Genomic DNA, 13,641 nt, shown 5'->3' with positions numbered 1-13,641 from the left:
CGCAAGGAGCCACGATGGTGACTTGCCCAGAGCCCCTACCTGCACCTGGCGTGGGCTTAGGGCTGCTCCTGCCTCTGGATGAGAAAATCGATCTGGGCAACCCCTATCTTTCCTGGTGCATTTGTTCTCTGGAGGAAGAGGCTGTGCCTCGCGCAGGTGCCAGGGATGTGCTATGGAGCAGCCCTTGCCGGAGCTGTGGGCAGCCGTGGCATGGGGCACCCTTCTGCTACAGTGCTCTGCTCTCTGCCCAGATGGTCCCGAGGTGGAGGGAGGGATGGATGGATGGGGAGCGCTCTGTCCTCCTTCGAGGCAGCTGACGAGCCGAGTGTGAGAATAAAACCGGGAGCCTTTCTTTGTGGCAGGAATTCTTCTGACATGGCAGTGCGCGCGTTCTGGGCTGTGCCTTTGGGTAATATGAAGTCATCTCACACCCAAATAAGCAGACTGTTAATAAGTGTGACTTCCTAGGAGGGCATGGAGGAAGGTGTTTGGTTGTTGCAGTCGTTATGGTGTGTGCTTTACTGGGAGGCTTTTGCAGTGGTGGGTTTGGGTGCAGAGTGTTTCTTGTCTTTTGAAATCTAGACTATAGCCAGCTATGTGTCTTTACATAACCATGATTTTGAGTGTTACCCTTTCCCTGCTCATAGATCCTTAAGGAAGAATCCCCACCACATACAATCTGCATATTGCCGCCATCATCTGCCAGCAGAGCTGTACCAAATATTTAGGAAATCCATTTCCTGACTCTTGCTAACGCTTGCTGCCTGCCCCAGCTGCTGCCTCTTGGAAAGGGCTGTGTCGATGAGGGAAGGGAGCAGGCATGACTTAGAGGGCAGGAGGAGAAGGTGAGCCAGGTTTCAGAGCCTGCCCTATTTGTCTCTGCCCCTCATTCTTCATACCTGTCGGCCGCAGGGTGGAAATCCTCCTCTCTGCCTCATAGAGCCGGCGCGCGGGCTGCGGTGTGCCGGATGGCACAGACTGGTGGCTCTGGAGAAAGCCACACTCCAGTGGCTCTGGCAGCAGGAGTGCGTGGCCTCTGGCATGTCCCTCGTACCTGCTTGGCTCGACTCCAGCCTCTCCGGGGGGGACCTCTCTGTCACCCTGGCTCGGTAATGTCACCAGATGTCCCTTTGGGACTCGGCTGCAGCTCCTCAGACTTGGTGTGGAAGGGGAGGGAGAGGCTGTTGCTGGTGGTCCCTGGGCTCGTTCCCCATCCCCGGGGCAAATTTGGGCAGGTTGGGGAGGGGCTCGGGAGGTGGTGCAGAGCTGGAAGATGTCCAGCTCTGGGTCAGCCCCTGTGTGCATGGGGTGGTGAGGTTGGTACCTCCCGCAAGCTGATGTGGGAGGTTCAGGGGCCAGGCAAATCAGTGGGGAGAGCTTTTTTTTTTTCCAGGCAAGGGTTACAGCCTCAGCCCGGATGCTGTCGTAATTGCTGGAGGTGGTTCAGGCCTTAATTTCCATGCAGATGCATTAAGGAGCAGGCAGCTCGCTTTTGAGCGGTGCCCTCACCAGGGAGGACCAGAGGCAGTGTTCTCCTTCGCTCCCTCTTCAGTTTGCGGTGACGGCGGCTGTGTGTCGGGAATGATCATGGTGCTCAGGCCACGGGGGCTCTGCTGCAAGGGTGGGACGCTGTCGGTGCCCAAAACTGCAGCACCGGGGCAGGGAAGGTGCTGTGGCAGGTACTTGCCACCGCTGCAGCACTGGGCACCAGCTGAATGCCCCAGGCCATGCTTGGCATTTCATGGCACTGATCCGAGGGGCGCAGGGTGGGGGAGAGCGGAGTCACGGCTTTAACCCTTTGGGCTGGAAAGCCATTGCAGTGGGGTGGCATCCTGTTCCTGGCAGGGTGCGTGCATCTCGTGCTCCTCTTGAAAGGGTACCAGCCTTGTGCTTCTCACCTCGTCTGAGCCACTCCTCTCCCCATCCCTTCCCTGATGCTTGGAGAGGCCACTTCTCGCTTTGTCACCTGCAAGGTCACTCCCTTCATTAGAAGAAATGCTATTAAAAGTGCCCTGAAGATGAGGGCTTGAAGGAAGCTCATTCCAGGGAAGGCCAAGGATGGCTCCAGTATTACAAATGTGCAGGCAGTATGTGATGGAATTACTGTTGTATCTTAAGGCAGTAGAGAGAAAAGATTAGGACTTGCCACCTACCTGTAATTCCCACCCTGCAATGCGTGCCAAGCTTTGGTTCACTTTCTCCTTGAACAGGGCAGGTGTCAAATACCCTTAATGAGGATAATAAATGAGCAGCGAGGTGGTGATTAGCCTGCTGTTCTTCACAGCATCCCTGCAGCCTGTTACAGCTGGTGGCTGGAGAAGCCCTGGTGGCTCCTATGGTCCCTTTGCTGGCTTGTGGGTGGGCTTTCTGCTGTGGCGCTGCCTCGGCAGCATCTCGCCTGGCCCTGAGGAAGGATGGGGTGGGCGCCTGGGTGGTTAGACCACTGAGCCCAAGAGGTAGGTGCTGCCAGTGGGGTAATGTGAACCCGGGTCTAGCTCACGTCCTTTCTGAGGTGCTGCAAAATCTCCTTTTGGATGCCAGCAACACCCTTAATCATGGCAAGTGGTCAAGCCTCCAGTGGCCACTCTATTGTAAGAAGTTCTTGGGCAGTACCTTTTCCACCCCTTGAGGAAGGGTATCAGCCCAGGCTGGGTTGCCCATGCCCAGAGGATTGCGTGAACACCCTTGAAACACAGCTTATTTAGCCTTTTCCCCTCTCTGTCGTGTTGCCACCTGGTTACTGATGTGCAGAAGACCTTGCTCAGCCTTGCGAGACTCGCTGGGTTTGGGTGGGCACGGGATTGGAGGTGGGGTCCTGAGCGAGCAGCTCGCTGACACAGGTGATGCATGTGCATTGTGGGCAGAAAAAGCCTCTTAGCTCAGGAGAAACAGCTCTCTAATCGTGCGGGTGTGAAGCTGGTCATTGTCTGAGACCAGTCCTAAATCCGCTTCGTAGAAAAGGACGGGCTCTTCCCCGGAGGGGAGGAGGGGTTTGCGTTGCTGGGCACTGGCCTGGGAGGTGATGGCATTTCTGTGCTTATGCAGGCTGAGGTTTCGCTGCTGCTCCTCGTGCAGGACTCACACCTACATCTCAGCTGCCTCTGCCAGAAATATGTGGCTCGGTGATGGATCCCGGGGTCAGCTTATGGCTGCTCTGCCTTGGCTGCTCGTTAGAGCAAACGAGCACTCTCTGTGTGGCACAGGGCTCTGCGGTGCCCAGGTCGGCTGTGCTGCTGAAGCCATGGGAGTTTGGAAAGTCCAGCAGTCAAGACTAGTAAATATTCCAAAGGGATGACGGCAAAATGACTTGCTTCTCCGGGCTTAGATAGAGATATTAATATTTCAATACCTCTAGGTTGTAATTTACTACAATTTAAGAAGATTGCAGTCTGATAACTTAAAGTACCTGCCTTTCGTAGCGAGCTAGACGGTGTCCGGCTGTGCGCTGGGCTTTATGCAGCTTCCAGCTCCCGGCGGGCTGCTCTCTGGGCTTGGTGCTGCGTGCCCGCCTCGCTGCAGCTTCCCCGGCAGAAACTGTTCCGTTTTGGCTCCTCTAGCCTCCTCTTTTCAGGTTCATGCGATTTGATGCCCTCCGTATTTAGGTTAGGGTCAGCACAGCTGACCAGATGTGAGCAGTGATTTCTGGTTTAAAAATATTGCAGAGCTATTTCTAAATTTTTAATCTCTCTTGGTGATTTGGAGACAGTTTTATGAAACATGGAATTAGGATGGTGCTCAATGCTAACTGGTAAAGGAGATTATAGGGATTTAACTCTATGCGTCTGTCACATAACTATTGCCAATCCCATAACTTCCATTTTCTATTAAAAATCCATCTCCCCCTTTGACCTGAAAAAGCTTTACGGGTAATCTGAATTTCTCTGTTTATGAGGTATTTTTCCACTCTTCACCCCGGCCCCTCACCCGTCCGTCTCTAAACCTTGCTGGGTGCTGCCTGGGAAGAAGCTGTTTCCCCGTCGGGCTGCGGATGCTCTTGGAGCTTTGTTGTGGCAGGAGCCTCCTCAAGCCGCAGTCTGGGATCTGGGGGGGATGTTGGACGGAGCCCGGGGCAGAGCCAGCTGGTTGACGGGGCGCTGAGCCCAGCGGGATGCTCCTGCTCCAAAGCTGGGCAAATAGTGGCTTTTGCAGTGTGCCTTGCATGCCGCCTGCCCCGGCTCCAGCCATCTTCTGCTTTGCTCGGGCGACAGGCGTTGCCACAAATAGCACACTGCTGCTCGCGCGTGCTTTGTTTTCCTTCCTCCGCCTGCAAATGTGCATTTTTTTTTTTCACCCCCCTCTTTCTTCTATTTGGGAGAAGCACCGCGCTGTTCTGATGAAGGGAAATGCTGATTCATGACAACAAACCAGGCTGGAGATGTCACAAAATGACATCTGCGGGCCGTGCGGTGGCCCTGTAGCTCTGCAAAGCCCGGCTGCTGCGCGGGAGGCTGGGCTGGAGCGCTTCACTCCTCCGGTCCATCCTTATTCTGGCGCTTGTCAGTGAGGGAGGGAAAAATAAATGGTGTTGTCTACTTCTACCTGTGCACGGACACAGGGAACTGGTGTGTGGCAACATACGGAGATGCTTTCTTGACCTATAAATCTGTTGTCTCATGTGGTGGTGGCGGCGCTGGACCTTGCTAGTCAGCTAATCCCTTACACGGATGGCTTTGCTGGGTGGCTCCGGCTGTGCCATGGCCCTGATGTGGAACAGTGGGGCTCTGAGTAGGCGAAGGAGGAAACTTTGTTGGTTTTAGGTGATGATTCAGTGCAGAGTACACAGAGCAAGAACCAGACACTCTCACCTCTGATTTCATGGGTGCCGAAAGAGGCACGAGGTTGTGCCTCCAGCTGGGAGAAGGAGGGAGAGGACTCTGCTCTGGGGCGGGTGAGGTGCTTTGGGGTTTCCCATTGTGACCTGGTTGAGGACAGTGCAGAGCGGGCTGGTGGCACGGCACCGTGCCAGGAGAGGCATGTGCTCACGGCCAGAGGAAGCTTGGTGAGGAGATGCGAGTGGCTGTGGCCATTGACACCCAACCAGCCTTTCCCTGGGCGAGCAGCCACAGCACAAGGCGGTCTGTACAGATGAGGCTTTCCTTCTTCCCCCTCCTCCTCCCCAAGTTAAGAAATTGAGGTCACAGAGGGTCCCCTGTGAGTCGTTTTGAACTGGCGGCACGGTAGTGATCTGCTTATTGGCTTCGCGGCACCATGAGCGGTGTTCTCAGCCAGAGCTATTAATACACCCGCCGAGGGCCGCTTTCTATATCCCTGTCCTTCCGCCCACTTGGAAAGAGTGCGACTAAAAAAAGAAAGCGGATCTCAGTGACTGGGGGCCTCCTCAGCCTTATTTATAGCCAATCTTGCTTGCTTTGGTTGAGAAGGGGGAGCTCGTGGTCCTGGAGAGTGGGAAGGGGAGACTGGAGGAGTTGGGTGAAGAGGTCTCTTCCCTCATTTTGAGGAAGGCAAGTGCCTTTCTGCAACATTGGAGGGTGGCTCCGGGTACCTGGGGGGCTGCAAGCCCTTCCCCGGACTGTGCCCTTGAACCCTGTGTGTCTCAGCTGTCGCTCGGGTGCTGCAGGGATGCCTGGGGCCAGGCTCAGGCTTAAGGCAGGGTGGGACTGGGCTTCCCCTCCCTCTGGGAGAGGGGAGCAGCACTGAACCCCGTTTTCCTGCCCCTCTCCCGGGGGCAGCTGTTGCCGCAGCAGTGCTAGCGTGGCAGGGAAGGCCTCTGCCCTGCTCGGGGGAGGCGTGCACTGGAGGTGTCGGCATCGCCCATGGGCACCTGTGGGCTGGATGGGGCTGTGCTGAGGCACGGGGGTGCTGGCTGTCTGCGGCTCCGGGCTGGGCGGTGTTGGGGTGTGCAGGAGAAATGGTGTTGGGTGGTGGTTGTTACACATGGGTGACCTCAGGCCTGGGGCTGTTGAGGCACAGTTGGACCACACACTCAAAGCCATCAGGGTGCGTATGTTCAGCCGGGGAGGATGCCCTGGGTACCCTTCCTTGCTTGCACAGCCCCTGGTTGTCCTGGTTAGGCGCCTGTGATCCCTGATACGTGCTGCCAGCGAGAGTGCTGGCCTGTGGAGGTGGCCTTTATGCTTCCACCCATGCGCTGATGCTCCTCTGCTCCCTTGCTCTGCTGCGTGAGGGGGCTGGGGGCTGGGCTGGGGATGCTCTCTGTGCCGGTGGGGATTGGCGATTTCCACAGTAACCCCCTGCCGCTGTGGCCTCTGCTTTCTCCGCAGCACACGCTGAAGATGTTGGAACCAGCCTCTACTTTGTGAACGACTCTATCCAGCAGGTCACCTTCTCCAGCACAGTGGGGGTGGTGATCCCCTGCCCGGCAGCAGGGTCACCCAGTGCCGTCCTTCGGTGGTACCTGGCCACAGGCGACGACATCTACGATGTGCCCCACATCCGGCATGTCCATGCCAATGGGACTTTGCAGCTCTACCCCTTCTCGCCATCAGCCTTCAATAGCTTTATCCACGACAACGACTACTTCTGCACCGCGGAGAACTCAGCTGGCAAAATCAGGAGCCCAAATATCCGTGTTAAAGCAGGTAGGAGCTCTCCGTGGGCGCTGGGCTTTGGATGAGGTGCTGGTTTTTCTCTGGTCTTCTCCATGGCCTGCTGGTTGGCGCATCGAGCATGCCCCTGGCATGGGCAGTACCATGTGTCATGATGGTGGGATCTGAGGAGCTGGGCTGTTCTGAGTGGGGATGGAAGCAGGCGGCCCTGCTGCCAAGGGGTGTCATCACTGTCCTGTGCAGAGCAGTGGGACTGAGCCCCTCTGCTGTGAGGACAGGCTGAGAGAGCTGGGGGGGCTCAGCCTGGAGAAGAGAAGACTCCGGGGAGACCTTCCAGTCCCTAAAGGGGCTCTAGGAAAGCTGGGGAGGGACTTTTTACAAGGACACGTAGTGGTAGGATGGCAGGTAATGGCTCCAAACTGGAAGAGGGGTGATCTAGATGAGATCTCAAGAAGAAAGTTTTCATTGTGAGGGTGGTGAGCCCCTGGCCCAGGTTGCCCAGAGCAGCTGTGGCTGCCCCATCCCTGGAGGGGTTCAAGGCCAGGTTGGACGGGGCTTGGAGCAACCTGGGCTGGTGGGAGGTGTCCCTGCCCAGGGCAAGGGGGTGGAACGAGATGAGCTTTAAGGTCCTTTCCAACCCAAACCTGTCTGTGGCCCTACCTGCGCTGGCGTGCTGCGAGGGGATTGACCGATGCTGCTTGGATGGAGAGCAGGGCAGAGTGCTGGGTAGGCAGCCCTGCCAATACGCGTTTGCAAAACGGCATCCTGCCCTGGCCAAGGGCCAGCTCTGTACCTCAGGCCCACTACTGGCTGGGAGAGGGCTGGGCTGACCAGCAGGGCAGGGGACGCACAGCTTGGGGGTCTCCAGCGAGCGCCTGGAGGCCATGGTGTGGCTGCAGCCTCGTGGCAGGAAAGGTCCTCTCCCTTTTGAACTGGTATTATCACATCCAGCCACACATGGGGGCTTTTCACAGCTGTGTGAGGAGCTGGACCATGTCTGTCCGTGGTGGGCAGACCCTCGCTGCGTCCCGCTGCCCTCCTCAGGCCTCTCTGTTGCCACTGTAGCATCCAGCCCCAGCATGCCAAGGCTTATTAAGCAAAGAAAAAAGGAGGAATATGGTAAAGAGCTGATTCCAAAAGCCATTATAGTAAATTATTGACCAGGCTGAGGAGGGCTAATAGCCCAGGAATGGCTTCATTATGTAACCTATTAAAAGTGGGGCTAGCAGAGGGAACGCGACAGAAGTGACTACAGGGTTTTTTATTTTAATACCTTGTACTGCAGAGTAAATTGGTATTAACCCCCTTCCGCAGAGTGAATTATTTACCAGCACTATCAGGTTACCTATAAACCACAGCTCGGTGGAGGAGGGACGGCAACAGATGGGGTGTAGTGAATGCGGGTGTGCGGCACGGAGCTGCTGCCCTCCTGGTGCCGGGGACCACAGTCCCTGGGGACAGCGGAGAGAGCAGTGGCCAGCTGGGGTCTGCCACCAGGCCAGGGTGCAGCGGTGGCCCCGTGGCCTGTGGTGATGTGGCTGTGTCCTGTGTGGCCACAAGGGCTGTGGCACCCCAGCTGGCTCAGTGCTGTGCTGCAAACCATTGTCTCATGGGGATGGCTTGTGCTTCTGAGGGGACAATCACCGTGCTGGGTGACCCTGGCTCGATGTGGCTTGAAGCTGGAGTTCTGCAGCCTTCCCAGGCAGGGGATGCGGATGCCCCAGGCTCGAGCAGCGAGGATGGCAGCTCTGGACGTGCTGCCAGGGAGAAAGCTTGTCTTGGTCCTTGTCTTCCTGCTGGGCTGGCAGCCTTTGCTTCGCTCTCCTCCCACGTGCGGAGGAGTTCCTTGGGATGGCAGCAAGTCAGTAGCAGCGCTGAGCCCTGGCATTCATCCCGCTCTCCCGATACCAGGTTGAAGGCACCCTTCCTGTCAGTGCGACTTCGGCCGGGAGCCAGCCTCCCCTGGCCCCTGAGCAGGTGCAGTTAGCAGGAGGCGTGAATACGTAGTGAGGCCACACGCAGGGCTGCGAGGGCCACCAGGATGGCTCCAGCTGTGGCAGCGTGAAGTGCTTCGCCTTTATGGCATTTGGAAATGCTTGTGAAACATTCCGCCGCTTCTGCTTCCTCCCGGTCATCTTGCATCCCAGTCACTCTCCGGTGCTTTGTAATGGCAATCCACCAAGTAAAGGCAATTAAAGCTGTACAAAGAAAGCAGATAAATAAAACACAGTTGGAAATACAAGGAACTGGAAAAACTTCTGGAAGCTTTGGGAAAGCTGTTAGTGAGCACATGGAGTGAATCTCTCTAGCCAACAGAAAGATTGAAGTGCGCTGGTTGTGGCTGTACGTTACCCTTGTGGGAATTATTCCCGGGACAGTGAAAAGCCAGAAGCCCTGGCTGCGGAGGCTGGCGTGGGTGATGGCTGCTGGGGTAGCCACGGGGACCAGCATAGGTGCCTGGGCACGAGGTCCGCTCCGGGCTGGGGCATGGCAGTGGCGGTGAGCGTGCGGGAGCCTGGGCTGGATGCTCCTCCTGGTCCCTGCTGGCCTTTAAAGCCCGCAAATAAACCTCCTGCTCCATGTGATTAAGGAGGCTTTTGCTGGCTAATCTGCTTTGGCTCCGGAGTCCCTTTCCGTGGTAGGCTTCTCCCCGTGTCCTCGCGGTGCCAGCCCTTGTCCTCCCCACCGGGGCAGTGGGTAAATAGCAGAAGTGAGCTGGAGGCCACTCCAGACCCTCTTCCCTGCTTTCCCTGGGGCCGGGGGGGCTCTGCCCGCCAGGAGAGCAGCTGACATGCAGGCAGGAGAAGGTGGGCCAGCCCTCTGTCTTCGCGATAGCAATGCCCAGGTGCCCGCATCCTATAGGGCACAATTATTGTCACAACAAGGAGGCACCTGCCCTCACTGCATTTTATACTGGAACTGTAGGAGTTCATGGCGTCTGCATGTGGTACTGGGCACAGTGACATCTTTGTGTCTTTCTGAAGAGGCTGGGGCAGATCCGGCTTACCTAGCCAGCGCTGCTGGAGGCTTGTGGCACTGGGAAGCTCCTTGTCACTGGTCCAGGGAGCAGTGTGGAGCTGTCAAAGGGATGTGCATCTCCCTGAGGAACAAGGCACGTGGTGGGGACAGCTCATGGCTCCCACTGTGGCATGGCTTGGAAAATTATCACCTGCTTCCCTAAATGTTCCTCTTTAGGAGGCTGCCAGGCCCTGTCACAGGCTGTCTCCCCTGGGTGCCTCACGGATGCAGTTTCAGCAGGCATCCAGGAGAGAAGTGAGTGCTCCAAGGTGGGAGGTTGAACCTTACAGCTACGAAACGCCCTTGGTCCCTGTACTGAAATGCAGGGGCTGCAAACCTCTGCCTTAGCAGCTTTAGCGACTACTGAGCCAGCATCTCGCCTTGGTGGCAAGCCTGGGTGATGCTGGGGACCGGTGCAGGGTCTCAGTGGCTGGAGCCTGGCCGGGGATGCCCTCTGTGTGCCAGGCTGCCGTCTCCGAAGGAGAGCTGCTTCCTCCCCCTGGGAAGGCAGGCCAAGTGTTTTGGATGGAAGCAGTTTGCTGGGTGGGTTGGTTTGTTTGGGAAACGTGGGATTAAAGCAAAAGAAAGTGTGTTTTCCTCCAGCACTGTCATGCTACCAACCATCTGCTTTCCTCTACAGTTTTCAGGGAACCGTACACCGTTCGGGTGGAGGACCAAAGGTCGATGCGTGGAAACGTGGCTGTTTTCAAGTGCCTCATCCCCTCTTCAGTGCAGGAATACGTTAGTGTTGTGTCCTGGGAGAAAGACACCGTTTCTATCGTCCCAGGTAAGAGAGGAGCTGCTGTTCTCTTGGAAAATCTGACCTGCTTTGCCAGGTGTGAAACTCAGTCGTGGAGGATCTTTTTTTGGCTTAGTGTCCATGCCAATGCTGGCCGAAGAAAGGCTTTTATTGGGCATTTTGCAGCTTCGTGCTGGAAAACGTTGGTGGTGGGAGCAGACGTGCTGTGTTCAGGGTCTCCTTGGTGCGATGGCTGGTACTTTGTGTATCTCGGGGCTTGTGGATGTTTGGCGTAAGCGTGGCAGCATGCGTACCCTGGTCAGGCTTCTCAGCTCGCTTTGGTACCCAGCAGGTGGGCTTGGACAGGAGAAGAGTCTGCCCGCGCTGTCCGTGCCCCGACTCCTGCAGTCAGAGCTGGTTGGCATGTTGTCAGGATGATGCGCAAGTAAATATTCCGGATTCTCTTGGAAGTTTTCACAACTGTTTCAGCCACGGGGGAAGGAATTTGGCAAAAATGGCATCGTGTGCCTCTTCCCTGGAAGCCACTTGGCCTCCCTGTGCCCTGTGTGCCTGCCCTGTAGCCCAGATGTGTCCCGCTCAGCACCGACCGTGCTGGACTTGGATCGGTGGGGAAGGGGCCAGCGGGAGGGACAGCCAGGACTCTGCAGCTCTGGGTGCGTTTCCCCTGGGTAGTTCCCTGTGATTTTTTGGCAGGCGTAAGCACAGCCTGGCTTCCTGTGGGAGCAGACAGCCTCGAGACCAGGGTCTTCCCCCAGCCAGTCCCCTGGGATGCGGGAGGAGCGGTGGCCGGCGCACTGATGGGACCTGCCAGACACCTCTGTGTGGCTCAGTGGGACGGAAGAGGAATGGGGCAAACTGCTCGCTGAGCCATGCCGGCACTGCCGGCTGTCTCCTGGGCTCCTGCCTGGCTTGTCGCAGGCTTTGAAGCGGCTGCGGGGACTGTGGGCAGGTGCTGGGCGCAGCGTGGGGCCAGCCCCATGTCCTTGTGTACCGGGGTGACCTTTTGGCTCCCTCCTCAGAGCTGGTATTGATGGCAGCGCTGGCTGCCCCGCACAGCATGTGTAAGCTAGTAGTAAAGCAATCAATACTGCTTTCCCCAGGGGGATCCAGAGAGAATTAAAGGATTTTGCCCAAAGTGAAAGCTCCGTGCTTGATATTTGCTCACAGGTCAGTAAGTCCCGATGCTCCTCCAGGGCTCAGCATTGCTGCGCTGGCAGCGCTGTGGGGAGCAGATGCAGGAGGGCAGATGCCACTGGGAGCGGGGCATGAGCCCCGTGTCTGCTGGGGCAGCCGCTGACCAAGCATGAGAGGTGATTTGCTCTAATCCCTCTTGCAGGGACGGTTCTCACTTAAGGAGCTTAAACAGCAAAGTGCCTTCACCTGGAGGGGGGTGACAGGTTCCCCTGAGGGCGGTGGTGGCTCTCGGTGGTGGTGGATGGCTCCTGAGGGCAGTGGCTCTGCTGACTCAGCACTGCCCGGGCACTCGCAGGTGGGCAAAGGCGAGCGATGCTCCGGGGCTCGTGTCAGCCTGCGATGCATCAGCAGCTCGTGGCACCCATCTCCCGGGGCAGTGAGGTGCTCGGGTGGGGATGTTCGGTCCTACCCCAGGATTGTGCCATTTGAGCAGGGCACGGTGGTGTCCATCATCACGAGAGCCTGTGGAGTTTGTTCCTGGGCGGCTGGCAGTGCTGTGACACCTCTGGCAGCGTTTCCTGGGATTCTGTAGGATTCTTCAGGATGGAGCAGTGCAGTGCCTGCGCTCCTCTTTTGCAGAGAGTGGCTGGTTTCCTCGGCAGCAAGTTTGTTAACCGAGCATCCGTGCACTTGCGTGATCTTAACCAGACTTGTTCTCAAGTTTGCTGTGGCAGTGGATTTTTTAATATGATGATTTAATTAGAGTGGAAAGATTTTAACATTCTAAAGCAATAATTACCCTAAAGACAGAACATATAAATTGTGTTACAGTGCGGAGTCAACACAAGCAAACATGTTTTGCCGTTGGATTACAAATATAGTATCTGCCTGAAGCTTACTTTTATTTATTGCTTTTGTGTTAGAGCTAAAACTGGCTTTGCTGTTACCAAAACCACGCTCTCTTCTTGACCTCTGGTGAACCTCTGCTTCTGCCCTAATTGCTAGCAAGGAAGATGAGGAGAGGAGGGGGGTCCCCACAGTTCAGAGTGAGTGGTGTGAAGGCTGAGGAAAGCTGAAATGTGGTGCTGAGGCCTAATAGAATCATAGAATGGTTTAGGTTGGAAGGCACCCTAAGGGTCATCTAGTTCCACCCCCTTTCTGAATTGTGAGCTCCAGCCGTCGCGCAGAGCCGGCACTGCACAGCTCTCCTCCGGACAGCCTGCAAACAGAAACGGTGTGTGGCAGTAATTACAGCTCTTCCAGAAGCACATCCAAGCCCTGTTTTACAGCAGGCTGTGTAACGTGGCCTGCTTCCCTCACTTCAGTCTGCCAAAGCCGCTGCTTTTCCTGAAGCTTCCCTCCAGCACTTCCCGTGGGGGACCGTGCGTCTCCCCAGCGAGCCTTGGTACAGGGCGGGTGAAGGGTCCCAATGCGCAGGAGCAGGAACGATCTCCATCCAGACCTCTCTGTGGCAGAAAACACTTTTAAAGGGACTATTTGCACAGTAAATGTCTGCTTTCCTTGGCGTCCCTGCTCTTCCCCCCACCAAACCAAAATAGTTTGTAGCCCAGAAGGAGGGGGAGCGAGCCGTTCCCTGGGCTGCTGCGGCACGGGGAGCAGTGGGGATGTGGGACCTGTTGGTGGGGCTGCTGATGCTCTTACCGGCCCAGGATGCTCTTACCTCCCCTGGCAGAGCCTGGCTTTTTCCCCGCTGAATTCCTGGCTATTATGTCTTCCCGGGAGCACTGAGTGGGTCTGCGTCGGAAGAGATCTCAAAGCAGTTGCAGGGGAGCGCTCCGTGCCTGCGCTGCCCGGCTGTGGAAGGGGGTTTTGGTGGGGAGTTGCGTTATTTGGTTAACTTGGCAACGCTGTAACTTACCCTGAAATCAAAGATAAATTCTTTATGGAAGGTTGTCCCGCGCATAAATCATCATTAGTGCAGCTCATTTTTGTTTAATGCCTACCTAACTGTGCTGTAGTCTAAAAATGTGTGTTTAGTGAAGTCAAGGGTTGCGGAGAAATTATAGGGTTTTCAAAAACCCATTTGCTTTGCTGGTGCTCACATCAAAATCAATCTTGCCTTTCGTTCTCAGCCTTGTCGCAAACATGCAGCACCGCTCGCAGGACTCTGGCGTTTAATGTAGGCTGGTGCTTACCGGGAGCAGAGCAGCGGCGCTCGCCGCATCGGGGGCTGGGTATGAG

The 13,641-nt window shown here is 56.5% G+C and overlaps 1 protein-coding gene across 1 annotated transcript in view; it reads left to right on the top strand.

Moving 5' to 3' along the window:
• DSCAML1 (DS cell adhesion molecule like 1) overlaps nucleotides 1–13,641 on the top strand; it is a 112,726-nt gene that overhangs the window by 2,407 nt on the left and 96,678 nt on the right. The window contains exons 2-3 of the mRNA XM_054223002.1: nucleotides 6,243–6,560; nucleotides 10,186–10,332. Of these exons, the coding sequence (XP_054078977.1) occupies nucleotides 6,243–6,560; nucleotides 10,186–10,332 (465 nt within the window). The remainder of the gene's footprint in view (nucleotides 1–6,242; nucleotides 6,561–10,185; nucleotides 10,333–13,641) is intronic.

Source organism: Rissa tridactyla, chromosome 17 (assembly GCF_028500815.1).
Source record: "Rissa tridactyla isolate bRisTri1 chromosome 17, bRisTri1.patW.cur.20221130, whole genome shotgun sequence".
Taxonomy (NCBI): Eukaryota; Metazoa; Chordata; class Aves; order Charadriiformes; family Laridae; genus Rissa; species Rissa tridactyla.
Note: the sequence above shows the minus strand (reverse complement) of the source record. Positions and strands in the feature narration are given on the sequence as shown.